This window comes from Pleuronectes platessa, chromosome 20 (genome assembly GCF_947347685.1).
Source record: "Pleuronectes platessa chromosome 20, fPlePla1.1, whole genome shotgun sequence".
NCBI lineage: Eukaryota > Metazoa > Chordata > Actinopteri > Pleuronectiformes > Pleuronectidae > Pleuronectes > Pleuronectes platessa.
In genome coordinates, this window is record NC_070645.1 from 7,124,548 (window position 1) to 7,150,685 (window position 26,138).

Sequence of the window (26,138 nt, forward strand, 5' to 3'; positions counted from 1 at the left end):
GATTAAAGGTAACACAACACTCCCTGTGACTAATTTGTTTTGTATCAGATTTTTGCTGCTTTTAGGCTCAGTTTCAATTTGTCTTGGCAACACAAGTGTCGTCAGATTAACCAGAACAACAAATGTTCTTGGCTTCTTCCACCGACGACAAAACCTGCCCTTTGTTTGCGGATCGAGATTTCTTTATTATTGAGTTCTCCAAAGGAAAAGCTGTACAAAGCTTCTGCTGTAACTGAATGTGTCACAACAAGGCTCATCAGACACACGGTGAAGGTTTTCTATATCGTAAATCTAGTGAAGTTCGAGGAGACTGAATCTTGACTACTTTGTGATCAATGACATAGTGGAAAATAAGGTGAATGACAAGTTGAGAAGATTTACACCATTCTCGTATTTGTACGCTAGATTGCTACACCTAGTTTGCTTATTTTATTTTAGCATAGCATTAATTGACTAGCTTGGCTCCATCCAAAGTTACCACCTACCAACACCTACAGAGCTCACCCATTTCCATCTTATTTGTTTGAATGCCTGATTAAAAAGATAGATCGTAAACTAGGAATGGGCATAATTAATCAACGATCGATTATTGATCATTAAGAATTTCGTCGATGACAATATTTTTCATCGACGAAAAAAAGGGATTTCGTTATGTGGCAGGAGGTCGGAATATCCGAGTTGCCTGGAACGCAGCACAGTGAGGATGTTAGCAGCTGGAGGAAGAAGCCCGGAGCTAGCCTCCGCTGCTCGGCTTCATCTCGCACACGGACCCTCAGTCCACCGGGAAGGGAACCCGGACAGACCCGGGTCTGGGTGAGGGGTTCCGGGAGTGAGGGCGTGACAACAACCGGACTTAGAGGTCGAGCACCGTCAAATCCAGCTAGCTCTCAGCGGCTAGCTGCTGCTCTCTCATCGGGGCCTAAGAGTACAGCAGCGCATATTTTCAAGTGTAGCTAGTGAACGGATCCTGTTTAACTGCCACAAGAGTTGTTCATCTTGTCATAAAGATCTCAATGAGGAAACACGCTGTGTTTTTTCTATTTTCACTGCATTTTAATATAGCCTATAAATAGCGACTTTTAATATGAAATTATTAATGATTAATCGAAAATTGATCGTTAATTCTCCCGACGATCGATTAAGACAATTTAATCGAAAGCCCATCCCTATCGTAAACAAACAATGACAGGAAGAGGCTAGCTGTTGTCTTGCTAAACCGAACTAACGTCTATGTTTTTTATGTCTCTGTATGTTTCGTGAAGTGTCTAAATGTGTCTAAATGTTGAAGTCCTGGTTATATATATGGTTATTAATTAGCCGATTATGGCAAAATTCACACACATGTCGAATATGGTCTAAAAGGTCAAAGGTCAACTTCTCTGCGGCATCATAATGTTGTGTAAAGGTTATTATTATTATCATTAGTAAACGCCATAACTTAAGAGCACATGAGGAGATTGTGACCCTAATTCTCGATACAACTCATCATCTCTGTGTCTGTGTTGAAACTGGTGATCATATGGATCTGCTGTGCTGCCTGGTTGGGTGTGAATCCTCCTCCTTTTAGAATGTGTTGATTCATTCACAGCTTCATCCACATTGTCTATTGTCTCAGCCACAACTTTGTGTTTTATCACAACCAGCTTTTTTCACACAGACTGAAATAGACAACATTTTGGATTTTCTTTAGAATAATATTAATACAGTAGAGAGAAGTCAAATGATTTATATATAAAAAAAGCTCCTGCGAACCACGAATTTGACTTTATGACGAAGGCATAAAACCCTGAGGCTTAAAATATATAAGATATTTGCACACAACTTTGAGATTATGGAGAAAACCAGTGTGTCTCAAACACACACACACACACACAGACAAACACACACACACACACACACAACATGATTAAAGAAAATAAATGAAAAGGGAAACCTGCCAACCTGAGTCCCCAAATGAAAACGATAAATTCAAAAGAATAAGCACAAAGTGAGACATTTGCCTGAAGGCATCAACAGGAATACCACGTTGATGATGTAATCATGTGGATTTGCAGTCCAATCTGCACAATTCTTACATTTCCATAAACTGAAAAAGCAAGAATCTACTACATTTCTCTGAAAAAAAATGTATGTGATGAAGTAGCATGACTTTAACGAAAATACACACATCATGCAGGGTCAGTGTCCACAGCGATGACTCTGTCCTTGGCATTCATGTCCAGAAGTGCAAATGCAAAGCAGATGGCCGGGCTACTTTGTCCTCTCCGCTGCTAATCAGGTGCTAAATATCCATCAGTCTGTGCTAACACATCCCACCCCTCCTTTTCTCCCTCTGCCCTCTATTAAAGGATAACTCGACTTATTTCAGAACATGCACACTGTAGCTTCGGTAAGTGTGTAACTGTACTCACAACTTCAAGACTAATGTCAGCCTCAGACAGATTAAAACGTAAATGTCCTGCAGAGACACTCATGCATTTGTGTAGACGGTTAAGAAAGAAAAACACATCCAGTGGTAGTCAGTCATCATTGAAGGTTGTCAATGTGAACAGGTGTCCCCAGCTGACACTTCGTTTTTTACACAACAGTCAATATATATCGAGCCCAACATCAGAGAGCTGAGTGAAATATAGACTTAAACTAAATGTATTAGTTAAATGGCATGTCTTCCCACATTACAGATACTTTCCATGAGTTCAATTTTTTTTGCTTTGGATGGATCTTTGTCGTCGAAACTAGACAGCGACGTCAGAGATGATATTTAAAAGCAAAAATACTTTTTACTTTTACAGTGCAGTTACAGTCCTGCACAGCTAAGTGGCTTGAAATTGGGTGCTTCTCAATTCCCTTTAGCAGCGTGGCTGGTATTGTTTTCACATTTCACATATCGTGTTTGTCTGTGTGTTTGGGTTTGAATCTGTCCAGATGTTTTTGGACAGAGTCTGTCACTATAATGGCATCAACACTGTCAAAACAGGTGTGGCCCTGAGGTCAAAATGAAAGGCCAGCTTGGTGCTCCTGCAGCAGCAGTGGACTCGGGTCCAACGTGGCTTTTCGATGTCTTTCCTCGTTCTCTACCCCCATTCCTCGCTTGTACTTTCCTATCAATGCAGCCCAATGCCTCGTCGATGTCACACTTATCCCGAAGCTCCTGAAACCCCTTGATACTTTCCTATCATTGTGATGTCGTGTTACATTACGGAGAGCAGGGTCCGATATTTCTACACACGCTGGAAGTGGTTGACCAACTGCAACAGAGTGAGTCAGCTGGCCAATCAGAGCAGACTGCTTTTATGTTGGAGGCGGACCTTAAAGAGACGGGAGCCTAAGTGTTTGAGACTGAAAAGAGGAGCTGCAGCATTGGACTGTATGAGAAAAGGGATGTTTTCTGGACAGTAAAGCATTCAACACAAATTAAAATAACAAAAACCTGAATATACGTTTAATATGTCGCCTTAAATGTTAACGTCATAGGGATATTGCGTCCTGTATACAAGTAGCATTGATTCACGAGGATGTTCACAAATCAGACCCATGATGTGTGAGGCTAGCCGTCATAGGTGAACACATTACTAAAAGCATATCTCCAGCCTTAGACTTATGTATTCACATAAAGACACAACTTTGAGGGGGGGTCTAACATGGGGTCTGTTTTACTGTAGCTCTTTGCTCCGAGAACACAGGAGAGAAGTGACAGGAGTGAGGTGCACAGAAACAATGCAGCCTTTCATTTAGTGGCTCGGTGGTTTTCGATCTGAAGGTTTGCAGGAAGACTGAGAGAAAAATGAGTAAAAGTAGAGAGAGAGAGAGAGAGAGAGAGAGAGAGAGGGGGGGAGAAGTTGGTTTGCAAAGAGAGAGATAGAGATAGAGAGAGAGAGCGAGAGAGAGAGAGTCAATGATTTCCCCCAGCGCCTGTTTCAATAGTGTCTCCCGTCGCTCATCTGACCCATTCGTTATGCTGAACCGTGGGGAAATCTGATTGGGCTCATTACTCTTTCCTCAGAGCTGATATAGGAAACAAGGAGAGAGAGAGAGAGAGAGAGAGAGAGAGAGAGAGAGAGAGAGAGAGAGAGAGAGTCATTGTGAATGGACACCATCAGCAGAGTTGTCACATCAGTGTGTGGTCGTCTGACTGAGGCTCCCCCTATCTAACCTGGTTCTCCTCTGCCTCCCTGCCTTTGTGCTGTGGAAACAAATGCGTCTCTCTCTCCTTTCTCCCCCCATCTCTCTCTCTCTCTCTCTCTCTCTCTCTCTCTCTCTCTCTCTCTCTCACCGTGTCCTGGTGCAGTCAGGGAGATAGACGTAGTGAGCTGAAACTATTGGCACCCATTGTCTCATCCAGCCCGTCTGCTGGTGAATGAGAAGGGATGGATGACAGGTAGCGTGAAGGGCATGTGAGGTAACTGTGGTGGCACATTTGATGAACTTTGCAACAGACAAGAGTTTTCCATTCAGCTCTGAAGTGAGGATTCACGTGATGCTGATGTCATGAAAAAAGACATTGCCAGGACATTACTGAACGGAAGGCAGCAAATTTGGAAACGCATCGTTCATTGCAGAGCACGTCTCAACCTCTTACTTTCATGCACCAAGAGGACGTTCAGGTCAGAGGGATGTCCGTCTCTTGACAACACGCCACAGGATTGTTGTGTGAAAGAGTTAAGGTGGTCAAACAGTCTGGCGGACAAATGGACTTCCTCCATGACAGTAGTTCTGTTAACAACTGGTTGCATCCGAGCAGGGAAGATTGTATAAAGATAATATTAATGCCAAATCTACCTGACTGACTACCCAGGTTAACTGAACAAAGCAAAAATGTCATCAACAAAACATGTCAGAGTCACTTTGGACAATTAGATAAAAATGAAGGGATCAGAATTGATGCAGCAGAATCAGAGATATTGTGTCTTTAAATCCACAAATGCTGTTTCCTTGTCAGAACCTGGTGCCTACATTACCCACAATGCAACTCGACCACTGGCGGTTTTATCTTAGATTGTGGATATGTAAGCTGCAGCAGCAACGTGGATATTTAAACAATGACCACAAAACTTGTTAAATTAGAAATTGTAGAATATTATGATAATGTATCAGAATTAGTTTTAAAATAGCATAATAGTCACACATTAGTACCTTACTTTACTTTGGATACTCTGAGTGCATTGTGCTAACATACAGTGCATGACTATTAATTGTATTGGAGTATTTTGTACAATGTTATAGTTCATATAAACACCATCATCTAACACTATGTTTGACTCATAGTCTCCTTCTGAAGATGCTTCTCATTGTATCGATTATTAGAAAAAATGTCTGGTCCAATACATTCTCCTCCGGTTTTACTCTATCTTCCAAACAAATGTAAAATGTGTATTACACTTTTAAGTGTGCATGTTGTTGAAACTCCACATAGGATGTTTACGTTTGAAAAGTCTCTGTATGGAAGAAATATATTTCCTTTCATCAACCATTGAAAGAATATTTTAGATGAACTTAGTATCAGGGATCCTTCTGTAAAGATGTACACTGTTGCTACAATAAAGCATTTATTTTTGAAATAAATCTGCTCTACGTGAGCTCTGTGCAGCATATTTTAATTTACAAGGCTGAAAAATATGCTGTATCTCTGTGGGAAAATCAATCACAGCGCATACTGAAATACACCAACAAACACTTCCTCTGATGTTACACACGGCTCAGTCATAAATCAGAGCCAAGTGTGCTTGTGTCGGCGCTTCATAAACCTGTCAGAAAACGATCAGAGGTGGCATTTGGAGGATGACCTCTAAGCTGCATTGCTTACCACTGCGCAGTTGATTCAGCATCAGTGTTATTGAAAACATGATATTTTCTACTCAATAGCTGCTTCCTGAGACATTTGAAATGAACCGTGGTCCATTGAAAGGGAGAAGAATTGTTTTTGAAATTAAACGGACCCGAAGAGCTCTTTAGAGAAAAGCTCTATTGACTGGCCGACTGTCTGTGAACTTAGTCACCTGAATAAATATCCTCTGAATACAGAATAGGAGCCAATTCGGGTTTTTACTCCACCCAGTGATGAGTCCAACACATCAGCAAACACTGAGGATAGTAGAGAGGATTTGTTTCCTCTTTATGTCGCTGGTGTTTCTGAGATCGTGATGTCAGTTTGTACGACTGATGGTCAGTGGCACAAGAACTCTGGTGACTGTTTCTTTTTTTTTTGTGGTCAGTTTTTTTGTGACGAACAAAAATGTGGAACAGATACATATTCAAAACCAGGTAGCCCAACATCCTGGCTCACTTCCTGCCAAGCCCTCTCCTTCTTCACCCAGTCTCGATATAAATCATCATAAGGCTGGTTGTATCATACACATTCAGCAGCGATCATTTTCACATTAATTTCCGATAGGTTTGGATTCCACGCTTTTCAGACATTGCGTAACGCAAATATTTTGCTCTAGTTCAAGTCGATATTTCAACTCCAGCGGGTGAAGCTAATTCGCATCTATTCACATTTTTGCATTGATTTTGTTTGTAATCTCATCTATGCAACCTCCTGAAGGCCCTTTGAAAATAACTTTCCATTGCAGCTGTATTATATAGGATCTAATAAATACATTTATAACAACTTAACAAACCACCTTTGGGTTGACTGTATATAGAAATGGACGACACGTCTCCACTTGCTCCAAATGTCCAGAAATTAAGTCAGAATATTCCCAGATACAAATGCTGCCATTGAAGAGTCTGGGCAGTAGAGCATCGGATAATTTTTAAAACCAAACTAACTATAGAATGAACAGTGTGATAACAACTATTGAAAATGACAGAAACCATCCCAGAGAAAAAAAATGTTTACGTGAACTTTGAATGTCTTTCATCAACTAACATGGAGGAGGCAATAAATCTTACCTACACTGCAGCCAACCACTAGGAGGCGAGCGAGACACTTTGGCTTCACTTATGGGGAGCATGTCATCCATAATGTTGAAGGTTAATACCCACAGCCCAAACAATAAATCATCACTGCTCATATTTGACAACCAAATGTAGAAATGGTCATGATCTAAATTACTAGAATATATTCATTCAAATGAATAAGATATAAACATGCTGGCCTCTGCTTTGGTGTTGCAGCCTGTCGATCTGAATGTTCACAGCTTTGGCTTATTTTCCACACGGAATAAATTAGTTTATGCTGTAGCAGCTGCTTTTAAAACTCATGACATGTTCACGTGTATACACACTGTGTGCATGTGTTTACACCAGGCGCTGGTATCTCAGTGCCCACCGGGCCTTTTGACTTGGCAGTAGCTGGCGAGTGGGTGGTTCAGACCCTTTTGGCAAAACAGGATTATCAGAGATACTTTACAGGTATTTCGGTCCCCAGTGTAAAGGCTCAGGCTCCTGCGGGTTAATTGCTGACCTCGCTGTGTAATTTCATCCTAATGTGAATGTTTGTCTTTTCTCCACACAAAAAGAGAAAATGTAATTTGTGTAGAAATACAAGAAAGAGTTGGAATACGCTGCGCCAGCCGACACTTAACCGCTCCTAATTCGGCCACTTTGGTCAACACACCAGCCAGCCATGTTTTTACTGTAAATAGGCTCTAAAACAATATAGACTGATTTGAAAATGGCCTGGGTAATGACCCTGTTGGCCAGGGGAGTCATGTCGGGCCAAATTGCTGCTTGTGATGGGCTTCAGTCCGTAATTAGGTCAGAATGCAAATGATTTTGGCCCAATAGGACCAGTGCAGCTCCAGTCTCTGTGTTTAGAGTGAAACCATACGAGTTAGTGACTCATTGAGGCCCTCTAGTGAAGAGTGAGAGAGAACACCAGGGGGGCTAAGCTCATTCTCAACCTTTCGTCGTTATCAAAACGTCTTTATGGCACTCTAATGTGTCGCCATTACAGGCCTTAATGCGTCTGCAGGACGGTGGAGGGTAGAGGGAGTCTTCACCTCAGCCTCACCTTCTTACCCTCCACACACAAACTCCATTTCCTCCTCTCGCTTGTTTCCTACTTCATCACCTCCCCTTACCTCTCTCCCCCCCTCCCTCACCTTTCTCTTCTTATTGATCATCAACTGATGTTGGGGAAAGAGAGGGGCTGTAATTAAGGAGGCAGACTGGTCCGTCAATTCTGCTCAGCGCTGCATGGCGAGCGCCAGATCAGGCAACGGCCCTAATAGCCCTTCACACTGTAAACAGCACGCGCACCTGGACAGCAGCGGACCCCAGGGAGGAGCGAGTGAGAGCTGCTGTCGACAGGTTAGCGCTGATGAAGAGAGGAAGTTTTCCACCACAACTGTTGGGTCCGTGTGGAGGATTTACAATGTCTAGATGAGAAGGAGCCAGACAAAGGAATACCGTGAAATACCTTTACATGTCCAATATCATTTCATGTGAGCTTTAATTGTCTTGTAGTTCAATTAAAAACAAATGATATTAAAAGTAAATAGTTAAATCTCTAGCGCCCTGGCAGTAGTTTTCATGAGGAGGTGCAAACAGTTTGGGAAATTTCGCTTATGTACGAACGATATTGGTGAGTTGTCTAGACGTGTTATTCATAAGCAGACAGTCTGTTGTGTAACATAGTGAAGCCTTTACCACTTAGATATGAAACAGAAATTGACAAAGGTCAAATACACAGCTAAGGCTACATTATCTAAAGTTATGAGGGCACTCAGTAGGTTGCATATCTCTGCCAGGGACAAACAGCCGCCTTACAAAACCATATTTAAGTTCACTAGGTCCAGATTGTTGTTTGCTAAAGTAAATTGCAAACACTGGACAGGGATGAAAACATAAACCTCCATTGTCGGAGATAATGAGTACTCTGTCCAGCATATCATCTTCATCATCAACGTCATGGCTGCCAATTTGCTAAGACCTTTCTTCTACAATCCGTCACCTTATTGGCAGATGAACTTATAGATCAGACTAGATAGATACTTTCCTCAGGGTCTTAATGCAGCTCTCTGTCCAGTGTCATCATCAGTTATAACACCTGACAGGGAAGAATCACCAGCTGGAGTATAAAATACTCTTTCATCTAACATGTATTAGTTAAGGACAACTTTACATAAGAAACTATTATAACATAAGACAAAGCTGTTCTGATATGTGAAAATTACTATTTGTACTCCTTGTGAATGAAACTTGTCGACCAATGAAGCGGAACAGACGGCCTAAGGGGGACATTCTAGGGTCACTCGTGATTTTGACTATGCTGTTAAGACTGAATCAGAAGTGGAGCATGAGTTTACATGTAACTTAAAACCAATTCAGGCTTTTCATGGATGTGCTGTTAGAATTTGTGATGCAGGGTGAAGGAGATATACTGGGATGCTGTGGGAGACATCTTCAGACGTGGGGGTATGACAGTTGCTCATGTTGCTCTGTAACTCTGTAAACTCTTCTGTATAAGACATCAGCTGCTGTCTGAGTTCTCCTTTCACCAGCTTCCAGAAAACTTCCTTTACAAAGACGACAATATGAGTTCACTTTATGTTTTATATTTCTTTCTTTTTTTAGATTTTCCATATGCAGAAGGATCCAGGGGGTGTGTGTGTGTGTGTTTGGTTGTGTATGTAGGTGTGTGTGTGCAAGTGTGTGTCTGTGTGTGTCTGTGTGTGTTCGTTTGCTGCCTTGTGTGGGGCGTGTATGATTTATGTGCGGGGGACAGGAGCCGCCTTGTGTGCATACCCCTGCTCACTTAAGCTCCGTCTCTGTCTCCGTGTTGGGCCGACGCTGATCTGCGGCTTTGAATCGATAAAACCATCAGAACATCTCCGCCGCTGCCCTCCTGTTGACTCTGCGTGTCTCTTGTCTCTCCTCCAGAGAAAGTCAGTACGCTGTCGGCATTGATCGCTCCCTTCAAGTACATAAGCCCTGGGACCAGCAGCACAGAGGACGAGGACAGTTTAAGTAAGCTGCTGCATCTTTTCTCTCTCTCTCTCTGTTGGCACGCTGCGCTAACTCTCTCGGTGGTCGGCCTAATATGCAAATGATCTGCCTGTCACCCACATAATTCATTATTTTGGGAAATGGGTTTTTTGATTGTGCCCGGGTGTCAGCATGTGCGCTAAAATCTGTGTTATCTTACAAAAGTGAGCTATTAAATATTACATTTGAGTGTTTGTGATAAATTAGAAATAGATAAGTAAATGCACGCCCGCACGTAGATCACTCAGCGCTGCCATCAGCCCACCAGTGAATACCACAACTTGATCCCAGCATTCCTTTATCCCACCAGAAATGTAACACGTCACCACTTCCCTGTAACTGGGTTTGACGAGCGTATCACAGCTGTTCAGACTTTAGATGCAAGTGTGAAATAAAGCGGGCCAGAGACATTTCTCTAATTTTATCAGAATGGCTGCCACTCCACGCCATCCCCCCTTCCCCCATTACAAATAGGATTGATGCGTTGCCGTTGGCCGGGGGGGGACCAATGTTTCCCACCCGTGAAACAGAAACCAATTTGTAGGCAGATTACAGAACAATTTGGCGGATAACATCGCCATTTTTAGGGGGATTTGTATTTGTATTTTAAAAACACTTAAATGTGATAGAGCCCTGTGGTATGAAGTGGGCTGGAATCATGATTGTAAATTTGTTCATTACTATTTCCTTGTGTGTCAAGTGGCTCAATCTGCCTTGAGAGATTTTACTTCATTCATTTTGTTCAGACGGGATAAATGTGATTGTCGCATGCTTTTCTTCCTCATTGTGTTTCGAGGTTCTTTTTGTATCACAGTAAATGATACTCGTTTTGCTGTTTTCATTGCAGGTACCAGCAGTGCAGAGGTAAAAGAGAACCGTAACATCGGTAACTTAGAGGATCGCACCGCGGGATCTGCAGAATGCCAGTCGCTCTTCTGCTCCGACTCCACGAGAAGTGGCGGCTCTGGTCTGAAGAGGAAACGTCCGCTGGAGGAAGACAACAATGGCCACTTTTGTCACCTCCGTCTCATCTATAAGAAACTGTCCTGGTCTGAGGCTCCAAAGAACGCTCTGGTGCAGCTGAATGAGCTGCGGCCGGGCCTGCAGTACCGCATGGTGTCGCAGACAGGCCCCGTGCACGCTCCGGTCTTCTCCATCGCTGTGGAGGTGAACGGGCTGACCTTCGAGGGCACGGGCCCCACCAAGAAGAAAGCGAAGATGAGGGCTGCCGAGTTGGCCCTCAAGTCCTTCATTCAGTTCCCCAACGCTCCTCAGGCTCACCTCGCCATGGGAAACATCTCCAACCCTTCGGCCGACTTCACTTCAGACCAGGCAGACATCCCTGACACACTCTTCAAGGAATTTGAGTCCTCGCCTTGCTCTGATGGCCTCTCGCTCTGCAACTCAGACGCTGAGAGCGAGCTGCTATCAAGCGAGCTTCTGAGACATGGACGGTTGCTTCGCCACACCTTGGACCTGATGGTGCAGGCGCAGCAGAGGCTGGGCGGGATTGTCCCAGAGCCTGAGGCCCCCAAGAGTCCTGTGGCTTTGTTAAATGAGCTCCGGCCGGGTCTTCGCTACGCCTGCCTTTCGGAGCGAGCCGAAGGCCGACGGCTGCATAGCTTTGTGATGGCGGTTCGCGTGGACGGGCGGATATTTGAGGGCTGCGGTCGCAGCAAGAAGCTGGCCAAGACCCAGGCTGCCCAGTGTGCTCTTCAGGCCCTCTTCAACATCAGGACGGCCCCTGAGGGGAGAACAGGCCTCAAAGCCAGCAGGAAGACTTGTCCTCATTTACCCCAGGTGAGTACAGACACATCGCCTGCGCCTGTCCTCTGCTAAGCTTCTTTGGCAGCCACTTCACTTCCTACAGGGGCCTGTAATGATCAAAACAGCAGGCGTGCAGGGAAAAGCCAAACACCTTCCAACAAGTAATTAAGGAGAAAAGGACATAGGAGATAAACGGAGTGGGGATGGAAGGAGAGATGGTGACAGTGCTGATAAAGACATGTGAACACAAGCTGACATTTAGCCTGTCAAAAATAGCACATGTAGTGAAAATCCAAATCCCAGATGTGAGTGTGGGAGCAGTTGTGTTCTGTGCTATGCAAAGCCAGAGTTTTGGGTGAACTGTTTGTTGCTCTATTTTAATTGAAAAGCATGTAAATTAAGCCAATCATTGTCCTTGTGCTTCTAACATAACAGAAACCTGCACCACAACCCTAATGAGATTGCTTCCTCCCGACGTCTTGTGTGTTTGCAGACCTGTAATTGGCAGAGTTTTGTAATTTTGCAAAAAAAACTGCTGTTTCCTCATGTGTGGCATCACAGTGTCTGCAAACATTAATTCGATCTGTTGCCCAAAGGAGATAGGGAAGCAAAGAGCGCGCTGACAAACAAACCGCCCAATCCCATGCTCATTTAACCAACTATGTAAATAGCAATCAGAGCGAGGAAACTCATTTTTGGGAAACTTGAGGAAAATTGGAAAGCCTAAAGACACAGCGGCTGGTCTGGCTGGCACTTGTTGACAGCCAGTTCAAAACTTCATTTCAGCTGCAGAAACTCATTGAATGCAAAAACCTGCACAGAGTAGATAGTCACGCCGGTTTTAGTTGTTGACAATTGTTTGCGTTGAGACAAACTTTATATCCCAGCAGGGCTGTGTCCGCAATCACTCACTAATCACTATATTGTGAATTTTGCCATTTTGTAGTGCTGACCCAAAGTTTTTATAGACTCATTCTTTCCACGTTGCATTGTGAAAAGTAGTGTACAGCTGTCGACCAGCAATATATATCAATATGCATTGACAGGAAGAAAAGCTTGGGGGGGGGGGGGGGGGGAGGTGAGAGGACAGCACGGCTCATCTTTTTCTCTCTCGTGATCGTACTCCTTCCTGTTCCGCTCGAAAATATCTGAATTAGTATGAGGATAAAGACGGACATGTTTGTGTTTGCCAGCATTTTCACAGATCGGTTTTAAGTTTTGGCGTACGTCTTTACTACATCCGATGGTGTAGTAGTGTAGTGTAGTGTCATAATCAACACAATAAAATCTGCAGCGCATCAAAGGTTTATTTTGACATAATATGGTCATTTATAGTGCATTTTTGTTAAGTGTAACCAGGGGCTGGTTAATGAGAGGCACAGCTGACTGTGAAGCTAAAGTAGTTTGCCTCTGCTGTACTAATGCAACACAGAATAATGTGTAAAGCACCACGCTCTTGAAGTCTTATATCCCAAAAATTAAGCCGTTCCCATCCTCTCCCCAAAGTCTTTCCTTGAAGCTTCCCGTCACCATCTTGTCGCGCTGTGCGTCCTGTAGGGTACATGTCGCATTAATATTCTCTCCCAGCCTCGGAGAAATAAACTGTCTACTGTGTCCTTCCCCCAGAGCACGACATCAACCCAACAAACCTGCACATGTTTGCCCGGGAGAAAACTTTTTCTCTTTCTCCCCGCTGCCACGGTGTCTAAGAGGATTTTAAGAGGATTTGCCGCACTCGTTTAGTTCCAGAAAGCACTCGCTTGTGGAATTTCTTGAAAGTCAGCCGCGCCATCTGCCAGGCTCGAGAGGCGTTTTTATTTTCATCTATAAGAGGACGAAGGCGAGTATACACTATGTATACCGGCGTGACCAGACGTGTGTTTGTGGGCAGAACGTGTTGCACGTCTCAGCTGCTGTGTCGTGGCGATGTGAAACCTTCCAGCTCACATACGCTCTCTCTATGTTCAATCCTCTTGCCAAGCACTAATTGCATGGGCAGCGGTTGACTACGCTGCAGATGTGACTCGTAAAAAACATTATGGAGGTGAGCCAACGCACTGCGTGTGTGCCAGCTCCATTTCTTTCCGCCTAGAATTGAATTTCCTCTGGCTCCATACCTGTAGCAGGATTAAGGCTCATTGAGAAGATGTTAATGGGCCCAGGCAGAATCTAGCACGAACCATTTCTTTAAGAAATGACACTATACTTAGTTTTTATTGGTTTATGTTGAATTTTACGCACTGATGTTGATATGATTTGAAAAAAACAGGAAAGGAAAAGTGGGCAGGTTATATGTCTAAAGCTGTTCTTTCAACTGCCGGGCTAATATCAGTGGTATTGCAAGTTATGAATATCGTTATTATTAGTAAGTATTAGTGACAACCTCAGAGGTGACAGAATAAAAATGGATATGACCTCAAGCTCTGGAAAACACTTGAGGTTGACACGTTTACAGGACATCAACTACATGTTTGCTGAAAGCCCCTCATTAGTTGTATATGTTGTACTGTACCTATGAGCTGTCTCTATGTACACAAAACAAACCTTCCTGCTAGCTATAGACACCCTGGGTCATTAAAATGATTCCCTGTGGTGTTGTAGAAGTTAAATGCACAACCTGGTGATTGATGGGTTTACTTTGACAGAGACCCACAAGGATAGCCAGCAGCTGATGTATATCTCAGGGTCAGAGGTAAAGCAAAGGGTTAAGACAACACTTCTACTCCGACTTTTAAAATGAATTCAGGGACATAGAGAAGAAGAAAATGATTTCACGCTCAAATACAGTGATAGAGATTTGGTTGGAGCCTCCTCCTTGGAGAGGGGGGTCTCGGCGCAAAAATGTGTTCTTGGGCCCCTATTGACCCCTGATTAAACACTGCACTTCCCGAAGACAACCAGAAATCAACCACTACTCTCAGGATGAGGCGGCGACAGTTTGAGAGTCAATTTATCGGTTTCAGCCATTTTTATTCAGAAATATCCAAAAGTCGTCTAGTACCAGAAATGTGAATATTTGCCAGTTGGTGATAAACTCAACATGTTCTCTTGGACTCAAAGATTAGCTGATTAGATTTCAGTGGCCACAGGTCAAAGGTCGCAGTGAATCCATATGAATCTGGAAAAAAAAAATTATGGAGACGGAAACTGCACTGGTTGGCGGAGGCATACAACTGCAGTTTGATATTTCTAGTTGAGGATATTGTGTGAACTCAGCAGAGTGGAATGTGAGGATGAGGAGCAGTATTAGCTCGACACGCTTGTGTTGAGCTGAACTATACCCCGTCCCACCAATGAAATATTCAAACATTTTGCTGTATTCCTCTCAGAGCTTCCTGGTTTCACATACATACTAAGAACTAATACGAGCAGACTGACAAGTACACATTGACGCCTGCTGTATAACTCCCTGCAGTGATATCGCCTATTCCCTCCTGTGTCCCTCCTCTACTCTGTGGGAATCGACTTTAACAATCACTCCAAGAGAGGAGGTACTGGTCCACAGTCTGCTTGACATTAAAGAGCTATTTATCTTCCAGCAAGGACTTTAATTTTGTATTTCTTCCTTTAACCTTTATTTATCCGGGGAAATAAAGTGAGAATACGTTTCTGCAGAGGTGCCTTGCCTCACATTGACTTCCACTTATACGTCCCTGAGAGATGCTCAGTACAACCACAATCATCCACATTGAGCAGCTCTCTCAGTGTGTCTGGGAGTGGACTGCCTGGCTCAATAGCACATCTACAGTTTATGGTAGTTCAGTGAAGGGTGATGAGGGGTGAAGAGGGGTGCTAAAGATAATGCATTACCTTATTAATAATTGAAAAATATGGCCTTCACAGCTTCGTGCTAAAGACTTTATGCACCACAACTTTTTCAGTCTCTCACTAATTGTGTTCATCTAATTCTTATTCTCAATTCAAGTATCCCTGTTTTTTAAATATGTTTACGTGCAAAGTTGTGTGCGTACATTAGAGTGCCCATTACCCTGTTGGTCTTAAAATGAGTTGTGGTTAGGTACTTTGTTGGCTCGTTGATGTGTAGAGGCAGTGGAAGGCAGCTGCAGTTTGTACTAAGAGAAGTACGTCACTCTTTATTTCAAGTTTACTCTAAGGAGCATTGTCAACAAAGTAAACCACACCTGTATAGTGAAGCACACAGGAACCTTGATTTTCCCCCATGTTAAACTAACAAAGTGGATTCGGACATGACCTAAATGCACTCTAGACCATGAGCTCAGATTGTTAGACTAGAGCCCTCAGTCCCTATTAGTAATCAGCCGGTAGGAAACTGTTGTTAAATCCAATCCACAGCTCTCTAGTCACTGGAAACATCCTGCCCTATTAAAGCCTGCACAGTGATGTGAGAAAGTGCCAGAGTAAGCCAGGCACCCTTTTTACCAAGTGGAATGATTACCCCACCGCTCAGGCCTTGATTGGCCACTTAATCTCCCGTCGCCGTCTCAACACTCCGCGGTGTTGCCAAGTCAACTGAGCCCGGAGACTTGGTGTGGAGGCGTCGGTGGGCCCGTGAGGAAGGACAGTACAGAGGTCAGTGGTCAGGACGCCGCGCTCTGCCACCTCGTATTAAGCTCCATTTGAATAGGGAAATGTGATTGATGGCGGAGCTGAATGGAAATTAGGATTAATGGAGGAGGGAGCGCATGAAAATTTAAGCATATCTGCTTCTCTTATTTCTTTTTTTTTGGTCACATAAAGGTACAAACTTAATATTTCAAACGTTCATCATGTCCGCTGATATCAAATGCAACCGCACGTTGTCCTGCACTTGTCTGCGGCTCAGCGTGAATTGATTTAGTTATCTCTCAAAGTGAAGCATCGCAGATAGAGGAGGATACGGGCTGGTCAAGTGGAGTAATTCCCCAGCCTCCGCCGCGGCAAATTGAATATGATTTCAGACACGTGAAGGTGACCCCTGTCAGCCACCGCGCCGCTCGCAGATTGTTTTCTTTGTCTAATCTCTCCCACTTCTAATCTGTCTCAATATAAACAGCTGTGACAGGCTGATCATTAATTAATATTGCCACAACAAATTAGCGACAACCGGGTCTGAGATAGAAATCCACCAAGAGGGGGAGAGAGAGAGAGAGAGAGAGAGAGAGAGGGTGTGAATGACACATTAGAGAGGAGTTGATTAACAGCGTCAGAGACCCTGCAGACGTGTTACTGCCTCAGCATGTGGACAGTGATGGCGACACATTCACACATGGTGACAGCTACTGCAACAGGATCAACAGTGACTATCACCGTACAGCTGGGGGCGCCGTGTAAACCGCCCCGATAAAACATCTGCATTTATCACTTTCTACTCACCCAGTCAAATAGAATGTCAAGTTGTCGAGTGTTTACTCAGGCGAGAGGAAATGTGTGGTTGTTTGTTTTTAAAGAATCAGCTTGTTAACAGCCTGTCTGCAAATGTGTTGTTTTCTGAAGTAATCAGCAAGTAGTTGTATCAACAGATACTTAATCATCAAAATCTAACACAAAATGAAAAAAAAAAATATTGATAAAAAGGGCCCAGCTCTGTTTTTATTCCTCTGGTTTATAAAGGGAACAGTTTTGAGCAGCCTCACAATTTTCAGTGCAGCTTTTCACAGAGTAGTATCAAGCTCATGGAGCAGGAATCAAGTCCCACCTCATGCACGCTGACAATGGAACACAGGAGAGGCTCCTCAGATGCACAAAGAATCAGTTCTTTGGTCGCCCGTGGATCAGGTGGGAGAGCCAGTCGTCCTCTAAGCAGGTTTGATCCCAGTCTTCCACATTCCACATGCGTACAAGATACTGAATGGAAATAAATTGATAGAAAATACCTGCTACAGATGTACAGTTTATTCTGTATACTGTGACTCACCATTCAGCCTTTCTCCAGGTTAATGTATTTTTTAAATGAGAGCTTCCTTTAATTGTCATTTTAATGTAGGTACATAAGAAAAAACACATGGCAAATAGAAATTTAGAAAATGAGACAAGATGTTAAAGGATGTAAAAAAATTGACATTACAGCATAATCATAAATACTAATGAATAAATAAATAGTGTCAGCAGGGGCCGCCGCAAACATCGCTCGCTCCACCATGATATCTATATTTAATGTGTGAACAGAAAACTTGGTCATCATCAATATTTACAGTCAGCTTTTTTATCATTTAATTTACTCATCAAAATGCAATTGCCTGTAAAAGGGAGAAATTCTATCAAAAAATTCCACTTTTCTTTTTCCAGACTGGATGTCCAGTTTGAACAGTAAGAGGTAGAAGAGCCGATCTCAGCAGGACTTACAGAGCACACACAGCCTTGTAGGTAAATGATATACAACATAATTCTCAGGATCTTATTTTACCATCCTGAGTGGGGAGGCAGGTTTGGTTTAGTCCATACGTCTTGATCCTGCTGCTCTTTACTCAGAGCAAACACAGATTCTCTCAACAGACCAATGTGGAGCTTTTCCTAATCAACAAACCCAAAGCTGGAGAAGCATCCTTTGACCAAGAGACAATGATAAGTTTATCCATAATAAATATCGGCTTTCTTACATATCAAAACAGATCAGACTGATCCGTACAAAGGACTAGCTTGAATCAAAGGTGTTTGAAAACTTACATCCTGAAGTTTTTTTAGTATTTTGTGTGAGTGAGCAAGAACCTGAAAATCCTTATATGAAATAAATACAATCGATTATCAGTCTGCTTGTCTCAGTTTAGATGAGCCATTTTTAAACTTGTTAGTATAATAGATAGGAGAGGTGTTATCTCCTATGTCTCTGTATCCACACAGGTTAATGGTATAGACCAGGGGTCTTCAACGTTTTTCAGACCAAGGACCCCCAAACTAGTGGAGAGATGGAGAAGGGACCTCCTACTTTATATATTGAATAAAAATGTGATTTATATTAAACTGGGCATAGTGCCATATATAAACATAGCTACCCTGTTATTGTGCATTCAATATTAAGCTATTCAAATATAACACAGGTTCATATATTCATGTTTTTAATTTAAACATGTGCACGGCACAGGGTGGCCATGTCACTGCCATTTATAAACATAAATCTTGCATACAACACTGAGCTATTAAAGTAATTCACAGATTCATGTTTTTATTTTAGACATACATGTAGAAGAGACAGTGAATCCTCAAGCCATTTGTGGATGGCACACATACTCCCACATTAGTGAAATGTCGGACCCTGATGGGTAGCTCATAACTTATCTAACCTTGGACGTATGGAGGTTGTCAGGCAGAGGGTCAAATCAGCCTCTCAATATGTTGGATGCCTGTTAATGTGTATTTAAAGACATTTAAATTTTCGGAAAAAAAATTGGTTAGAAAATAAATCAAAAATGATAAAAAAATTTAAAAATTGTCTAATCAACCAAACATTTCGCGACCCCCCTGCAGTACCTCCGCGGACCCCCTGTTGAAGACCTATGGTATAGACAACAAAAAACACAAAGCAAAAACTGATATGATATATCAGATACAAAGGATGAATCAGCATTTAGGCCCTTAATCTGATCGATTCAGCCATGTTAAAGGAGACAGTAAATTAGTACTGAGCCCTATTATGTCACCATCTACTCGACCTAGTTGTTGGTGAATACAATATAATTCAAAATAATAAGCAGATTAGAAAAAGATTCAATAGTCAATATGTCCGTGTATTATTCTCTGAGAAATCCATGGAATTGTAGAAAGAAATACTCACAATCATCTCCCAATGTTAAGGAAATTGATAAAAAAGTTTGGTAAGTCTCCGTGTTAGTTGACGGGACTTGCGCCTGAATTAAAAAATAATTCTCAGAACTGCTTTCTGTCACTTTAGTTAGTTCTTATCATACTTGTATGTTAATGCTTCCTTTCCATTATGTTTTTGATGACAATTTTATTTTGTTATTTACTCTAAAAATGGGGTGAACATCATGATTGACAGCTGAGACTGACTCATGATTAGTTGAGCTTGCATCATCGAACCTGGCTACCGTGGCTCTATCCCCCAATCGCTACTACACAGATGGAAGATACCAACGCTGGCTTTATTCCTGGATCGTTGGAGGAAGTGGAGATGTGTCGTCCATCTTGATATATAGCCCATGGTCCAGATCCAGGTTCTGCAGAAAGGCCGTATCAGGTTTAATGTAAGAAAGAGAGAGAGACCTGTGTGTACGAGGAATTAACAGTTATGGGCATCACCCTTAAGGTTTGCATAACACCACCAACAGATAGAGGTGAAAACATAACTCTATGGTGGAGCTGATAAGACCTAAGTATTAATAATGATGTTATGTTCTTATGTTGGACGGAGCATCACCGGGTCCTGCTATCTGACCTCTGTAAATGAGACCAAACAGGGATTCCTAGTGTGCATTCATAAAGTATCTCATTACAATTTGCCAGTTAGTGTTCAATAGTAATTTCAGCAAAAAAGCCAGTGTATGTGTGCCCTTTGAGCATCCACCTACATCATCCTGTGGTATTTAAAGAAGCGGCAGCGTGGTGCAGTGGAGATTTGTGTGTGAAATTACCGAACAATAATGTTGCTCCGTCTGAATGGGAGCATCCCGTACATGCAAAGGTTAGGATCATCCTCAGCTGTCTAATATGTATGCAAAATGTGAGGCTGCAGGCCATTGAATCTAATGTGGCGCGTCAGCATGCAGCTTTGTGGGGGGGAAAACCCTTTGGAAGGGAGGAATTCAAATGGGGTCGGCCGGGTCAAGTCACCTTGCGTTCACAGTAAAACGCCCCTGTAATCTCTTCCAAAGAAGCGTGGCACTCCAGCCGGCACCCCTGCTCCCCCCGTACAGTATCTTTAGCAGCCGCTAAGTCCTCATTGTTCGTGACAGTCCTCTATTCCTTCTCTCTCTCTCTCTCTCTCTCTCTCTCTCTCTCTCTCTCTCTCTCTCTCTCCCTCTCTCTCTCTCCCTCTCTCACCCCCCTCCGCAGCCGCTAGCTGTGAGCCGGAGCACGGCTATAATCATTTCTGAAGAACCTCTCACACTTCATTAAAAGCATAATCAAGTTCATTACAATTTCATAGGCGTTCAGGTACCAAATGGCTGCCGATAAATCACGACCATTGGTCCTGTGTGGCTGGCATGTGTAGGTTTATCTCCGGCTCTCAGGCAGGAGAGGAGGGGACGGGGGAGGAGGATGGGGGGGGGTGGAGAGGAGGTCTGGATGTCTGGCCTTTAAATGACCTTCCCGCCGCCGAGCCGTGGACCATCCTGTCACACGTGCCGAATGGAGACGTAGGCAGGTCGACAGATGCTGATTTAAACACACACACGCAGCAGCAGCCACAACAACATGTGGTTTATTTACAGCTACATTCAATGTCTTGTATCGAATGTACTTTAAATAGATTATATTTATAACCCGGAATATTTAACGAGAAGTCGTACCAACAACTGAGAGTAAACATAACTTTATGTAGTTGTTTGGACAATATTGATTAGATTTATTTTATTTTCATATTTTCAAAGATATTTTATGAATACAAATTATGTCTATTTACAATGTGACAATGATATAATCAAGTTTTATTTAGGTTTAGACACAAAATCTACCAGGTCAGTTGTGGACGAGATCATGGTTGGGGTTGATAACCATGATTTTTCTAATTGTGTCGAAGCAAAATTGGTCAGTTGGGTTGTGATTTGTAGACCAATGACCACACATGACATTAAATATAACATTCATATAATAATGAATCATCAAACTTCAGCCAAGGATGTGCTGCTGGGCTGAATAATTGTGGGACATTCACCACATGTTGTATTTGTGCCCTGTGACGTTCAGTGACCCTCTCCTCATTCAGGTGGCTTCTCACTGTGCTGCAGCAGCACAAGGAAAAATCTCCAGTGTGAAAAAGAAAATACTGAATCATTCAGTGAATATCAGGTGAATAAATCAGCTGAAGCTGAGAGTGTCAGAATCCAATGTTACAGGGGTGACAGACCGAGCTCTCGACCTCCTCAAGTTTGACAAAAAATACTCTAACAGGGTCTCACTTAAAATTTTTGAAAGTGGTTCATCGAGTGATTTGATCAAGTATAATCTCACGAATATTACATTTTGCAGTAGTTTTGTTGACGTTTGCCTCAGTCTGACGTGTGTTTACAACAGTGTCACTGTACTATCATGCAGTTAAAGGCAGCATGTCTCATGTTGGTGTTGTCTGCTTGACTGTTCACTGGAGGAAGTACAGGGCTGACAGTATTTTATTTTCCATAATTAAGGCCTATACAGTTTGTTGAGTGTGTAAATTCCATTTTTAATCAATGATAAGAAATATTTAAAGATTTTGAGATAAAGATTTTTTTCAATTAGTGCACTGTCACACATACCAAATGGTATGTGGTAAACTTCGGTGAGCTTTGACCCTTGATACTGGCAAGCATTAATATGTTTGTAACCTGAAGCTTTTTTATTTTCGCATTAATCAAAAATAGCAACACACAATTTCAAAGGGTCTTATGTGCAATTTATTTATCAGCCTGTAGCCTTTTTTAACATCAGATTTCTGTTATTAGAGTTTGAACAAAACTAGGCTAACACTTCCCCCCTGTTTCCAGTCTGTATGCTCAGCTAAGCTAACCAGTCATCAGGCAGGAGATTGGCATTTATCATCTTATCTGTTTCTTGGCAAAAAATCTGTGCATTTCCATAAAGGTTGAGCTGCTCCTTCAATGACACGACTTCTGAGCCCTTCGAGGTTGCGAGTGAAAAAGATGCACATTAGTCTGCTGCTAAATGTCATTTTGCTCTTTATCACTGTCTCCACATTGCTGCACATCTGCATAAATAGGACCATGACAGTTTCTCATACGAGCATAATTAGTGGAATACTGGGAATAAATGTAACAACAAGTCATTCATATTTCTCTCAACTGAATAATCCCTCGGATGAAATGAAAAAAACAAAACATCTGTTAGGTCTGTCATGCTCTCTGGGGGGGGGCTGCAACTCGCTCCCCTTGGGGGAGACAAAACGGGAGAGGCTGGAATAAGGTGTATTTCTGTGTGTGTGTGTATGTGTGTGTTTGGGGAGGGGGGGAAGAGGGCTGCGGAGGGAGCAAGGGAGGTGAGGATGGATGGAGTGCAGTGGGGGGAAAGAGAGGAAAACCTCAGCGGAACAAAAGACCTTCAGGATTAATTAGGCGTCAGATTGGTTGCAGGGCACGTGCGGGGGGGGGGGAGTTTAGCATTCTGGGAAGACCTCATGTCCTCGGCCCTCATATTTCAGCCCTGCCTGCCCATGTGTATACAACAGGCAGCTAGTTAAAGGCCCTGCGCTGTGCCGCCTGGAACCACTGTCCACTTGGTTATGGATGGAGCTCCCTCTCCATCTTCATGTATTTTTATGTTCCCCCCACTGGGCCACACGAGGAAACACTGGGGTCATATGCAGTGTAGTATACCATTATGTTTACATGATGGTCTCTGCATGCCACGTTAGGGCGCTCCGTGCATATTTTTTAAATGTGATCAGGCGCTGTGTGTGTGTGTGTGTTTGTGTGTGAAATTGCAGGGTGAAATATTTAACAATACTTTTCTTAGTACTGGCTGTGTACAGCTCGTGCTCCGAGTATGAATGCACAACTCAAATAAATGCCTCTACACCCTTATGCCGCTATATACTGTCTGTTTGACCTAGCTTATGCAACCGCCTGCATCGTGAGCAGGGTTGTTCACATACTTTCTCAGGTAGTTTGAGTGTGACTGGAGGATTCCTCTAGAGGGCACACCACTCAGACGTGTAGAGCTCTCTTTGACTCAGACCACTCTTTCCGCCACTTCCGGATTTGCGTGCGGTTAGCATGAAAAAAGATGGCGACACACGAGCAGATCAACATTTGTCTTATGTTAAGATCAGGATAGAAAAAAGCGCTAAATGCGAATCATCCTGGACCTGAAACACACAGCTTGCCTTCAAATCTCTGCATCATTTCTCACGCTGATACCCGAAGCAGCCATCTTGTGTACACGTACGAGTTGTAAACAGCAAATATATATTCCGACCCTGTCTGAACTTTTAACTTTCTCTGCTCTTATCAGCTGGTTTTCTTTTGTGCGTGTGTGCATGTGTATGTGTGTGTGTGTGTGTGTGTGTGTGTGTGTAACGATGCCTTCCAGAGCAGCCAAATTGCTGATTCAGGTCACAGGCGTCACCTCTAAATTTGTGAGGCAGACCCAAAGCTGCCTGTTAATACCGTCTCCATTGTCATTGTCACAGAGGGATGTTTGGGGGGTGACCTCTGATGGCGCTTCTTCCCCCCTCTGGCACAGGAAGTGCTGAACTCTGCATACAGATGACAGCCGGGGGTTGCCGTGAGTCATAATGTCCTCGCCCGGCGTCGTCTCCTCGCAGAGCACTTAGAGATCAGATGAGAGCCATCCTGGAGGCCAGAGCAAATCGTGCCCTCCGAACATTTGTACCAATCACTCACGCTATCAAAGAGGTGGCCCATAACACGCAGCTGACAGATATCTCAGCAGCGTGAACTTTAGAACAAAGTCTTCTGGCTAGATGGGCTGATTAGCCATTCGATTGGCCACACCGAGCGGTGATAAAGCTTTGACAGATTGTGTTATATGGTGAGAAGAAAAAAATCCACAGCTCACAGCATGAATAGTTATCATATGCTTTAGTCGTAGTCTGAAAGGAAAAAGTTTTCGCTCCGGGTGACATTTAAGCTTTTAAAGTAAGAAAAAGTTTGACCCATCTTCCGCCGCACTTATCCAACACCTTGGAAAAAGGTAAGAAGATGATGAATAACTAATAGCGGTCACAGAGTTGTCCTCACAGCCGCGCATATCTTTAACCACCAGTGCAGAATCCCCACACTGTGACTTTTAATACATTTTGTCGCTCGAGCACCTGGTTGTGCGTCAGTAGGTACATAACAAATCCATTCCCGCTGCCCTGTTTCGTGCCTCTGCATGGTGGCTGACAGGCGGCGCCCGCTGCCTCTTCTGCTGGGGAAGATGGACCAGCAGTGTTGCCACTGATACAGAAATTAAACACCACGGTTGCAGACAGATGCATATAGGTTGACAAGAGGCTGTTTTCTGCACTGAAGGCATAAACAAAAAGTGGCCACTGGTGCGTGACACACCACGCATCCGTGTGAGGATGTTCTCAGTGTTATTTTTCAGCCCCTGGAACAGGCTGTCGTGCATTATAGTTATTATATAATATGCACAACATAGGATGTGACAGTGTAGGTAGAACCCCGTGAGGAAAAGAAAACAGAAGCCCCCTCCCCAATAGTGATGTGATCGAAACTGGTTTTCACACAGCATCAGGTCACATTGAAAGGAGTGGGTCACAGCTCACTGTGGCAGATGGGCCTTGTTCTGTTTCTCCCTGTAATATTTAAAACTCACCCACACGTATTTCGATGACCATTAACCTTGGAGACAAATTTAAATGGGGTAAGTAATGCTAGGTTTGTATTAGCAGTCAGGGATTAGTTTTCCGGCACTATAACGGATTTCCGAGCATGAGGATTCAGAAAGGTCATGTTTGAGATCAATGGAGATGCATAGGGTTTTAACCTAAGACCCCAAAAACCAGAACCAGCTTCCTGTCACATAATCCATTTATTCATCAACGACTATGCTCAGATTTGATCGGACATCAACCAACATTTTGTGTTATGCCCTTGTTATGTTAGAAGGTGGCAGTCATTTGCTTTAATTCACAGGAACACAGTTTGTGAGTAGGGACTAGCTGAAACGTAAACAAGCTGCTCGGTTTACTCGCTTTTTTCTTTACAACTTTTTGCAGGTTAGTAAGAATATAAAACTTAACTGAAACACAAAACTCACACAGAGAAGAACATTTTACAATTAGCAAACAGGCCAATGACTATGGTGAACGTTTTCAGTGCTTTTGCATGTAAATCTAAGTATCAATCCATAAATCCATCCATTATCTATACTGCTTTTCCCTTTCGGGTCCCAGGGGGTGCCGGTGCCAATCCCAGCAGATATTGGGCGAGAGGCGGGGTACATCTTGGACCATGTCACCAGCGTATCATGGAACTTGAATCTTCATGCTGTGGCGACAGTGCTAGCTCCTGTACCACCGTGCCACCATAAACTGACACGTTTATCTTATCTTCTCTGTGTAATCAATGTGGGTTCTACAACGTTTCTGTGTAAGCTCACCGAGATGCGTCAGGGTGGACCAGTGGACTGGCCACATGAGGGCCTGCTGCAGGGATGTTCCGTGACTGAGCTCAGGGGCCACTCACAGACAAGTTGTATAATGCACGACAGCTTTCTGGAGTGCTGCGTAAATAGCATGCAGCTGTAGCTTAATAAAGTGTGGCTGATATCATAGAGTTGCGACAGGAAATATGAACATGAATTTTAGAGCTGCATCACTTCCTGTCAATTCCTGGAAT

The 26,138-nt window shown here is 43.2% G+C and overlaps 1 protein-coding gene across 1 annotated transcript in view; it reads left to right on the forward strand.

The window, feature by feature from the left end:
* Positions 1-26,138, forward strand: part of adarb2 (adenosine deaminase RNA specific B2 (inactive)) — a 178,766-nt gene that overhangs the window by 100,993 nt on the left and 51,635 nt on the right. Inside the window, exons 2-3 of the mRNA XM_053413064.1 lie at positions 9,829-9,915; positions 10,781-11,733. Of these exons, the coding sequence (XP_053269039.1) occupies positions 9,829-9,915; positions 10,781-11,733 (1,040 nt within the window). The remainder of the gene's footprint in view (positions 1-9,828; positions 9,916-10,780; positions 11,734-26,138) is intronic.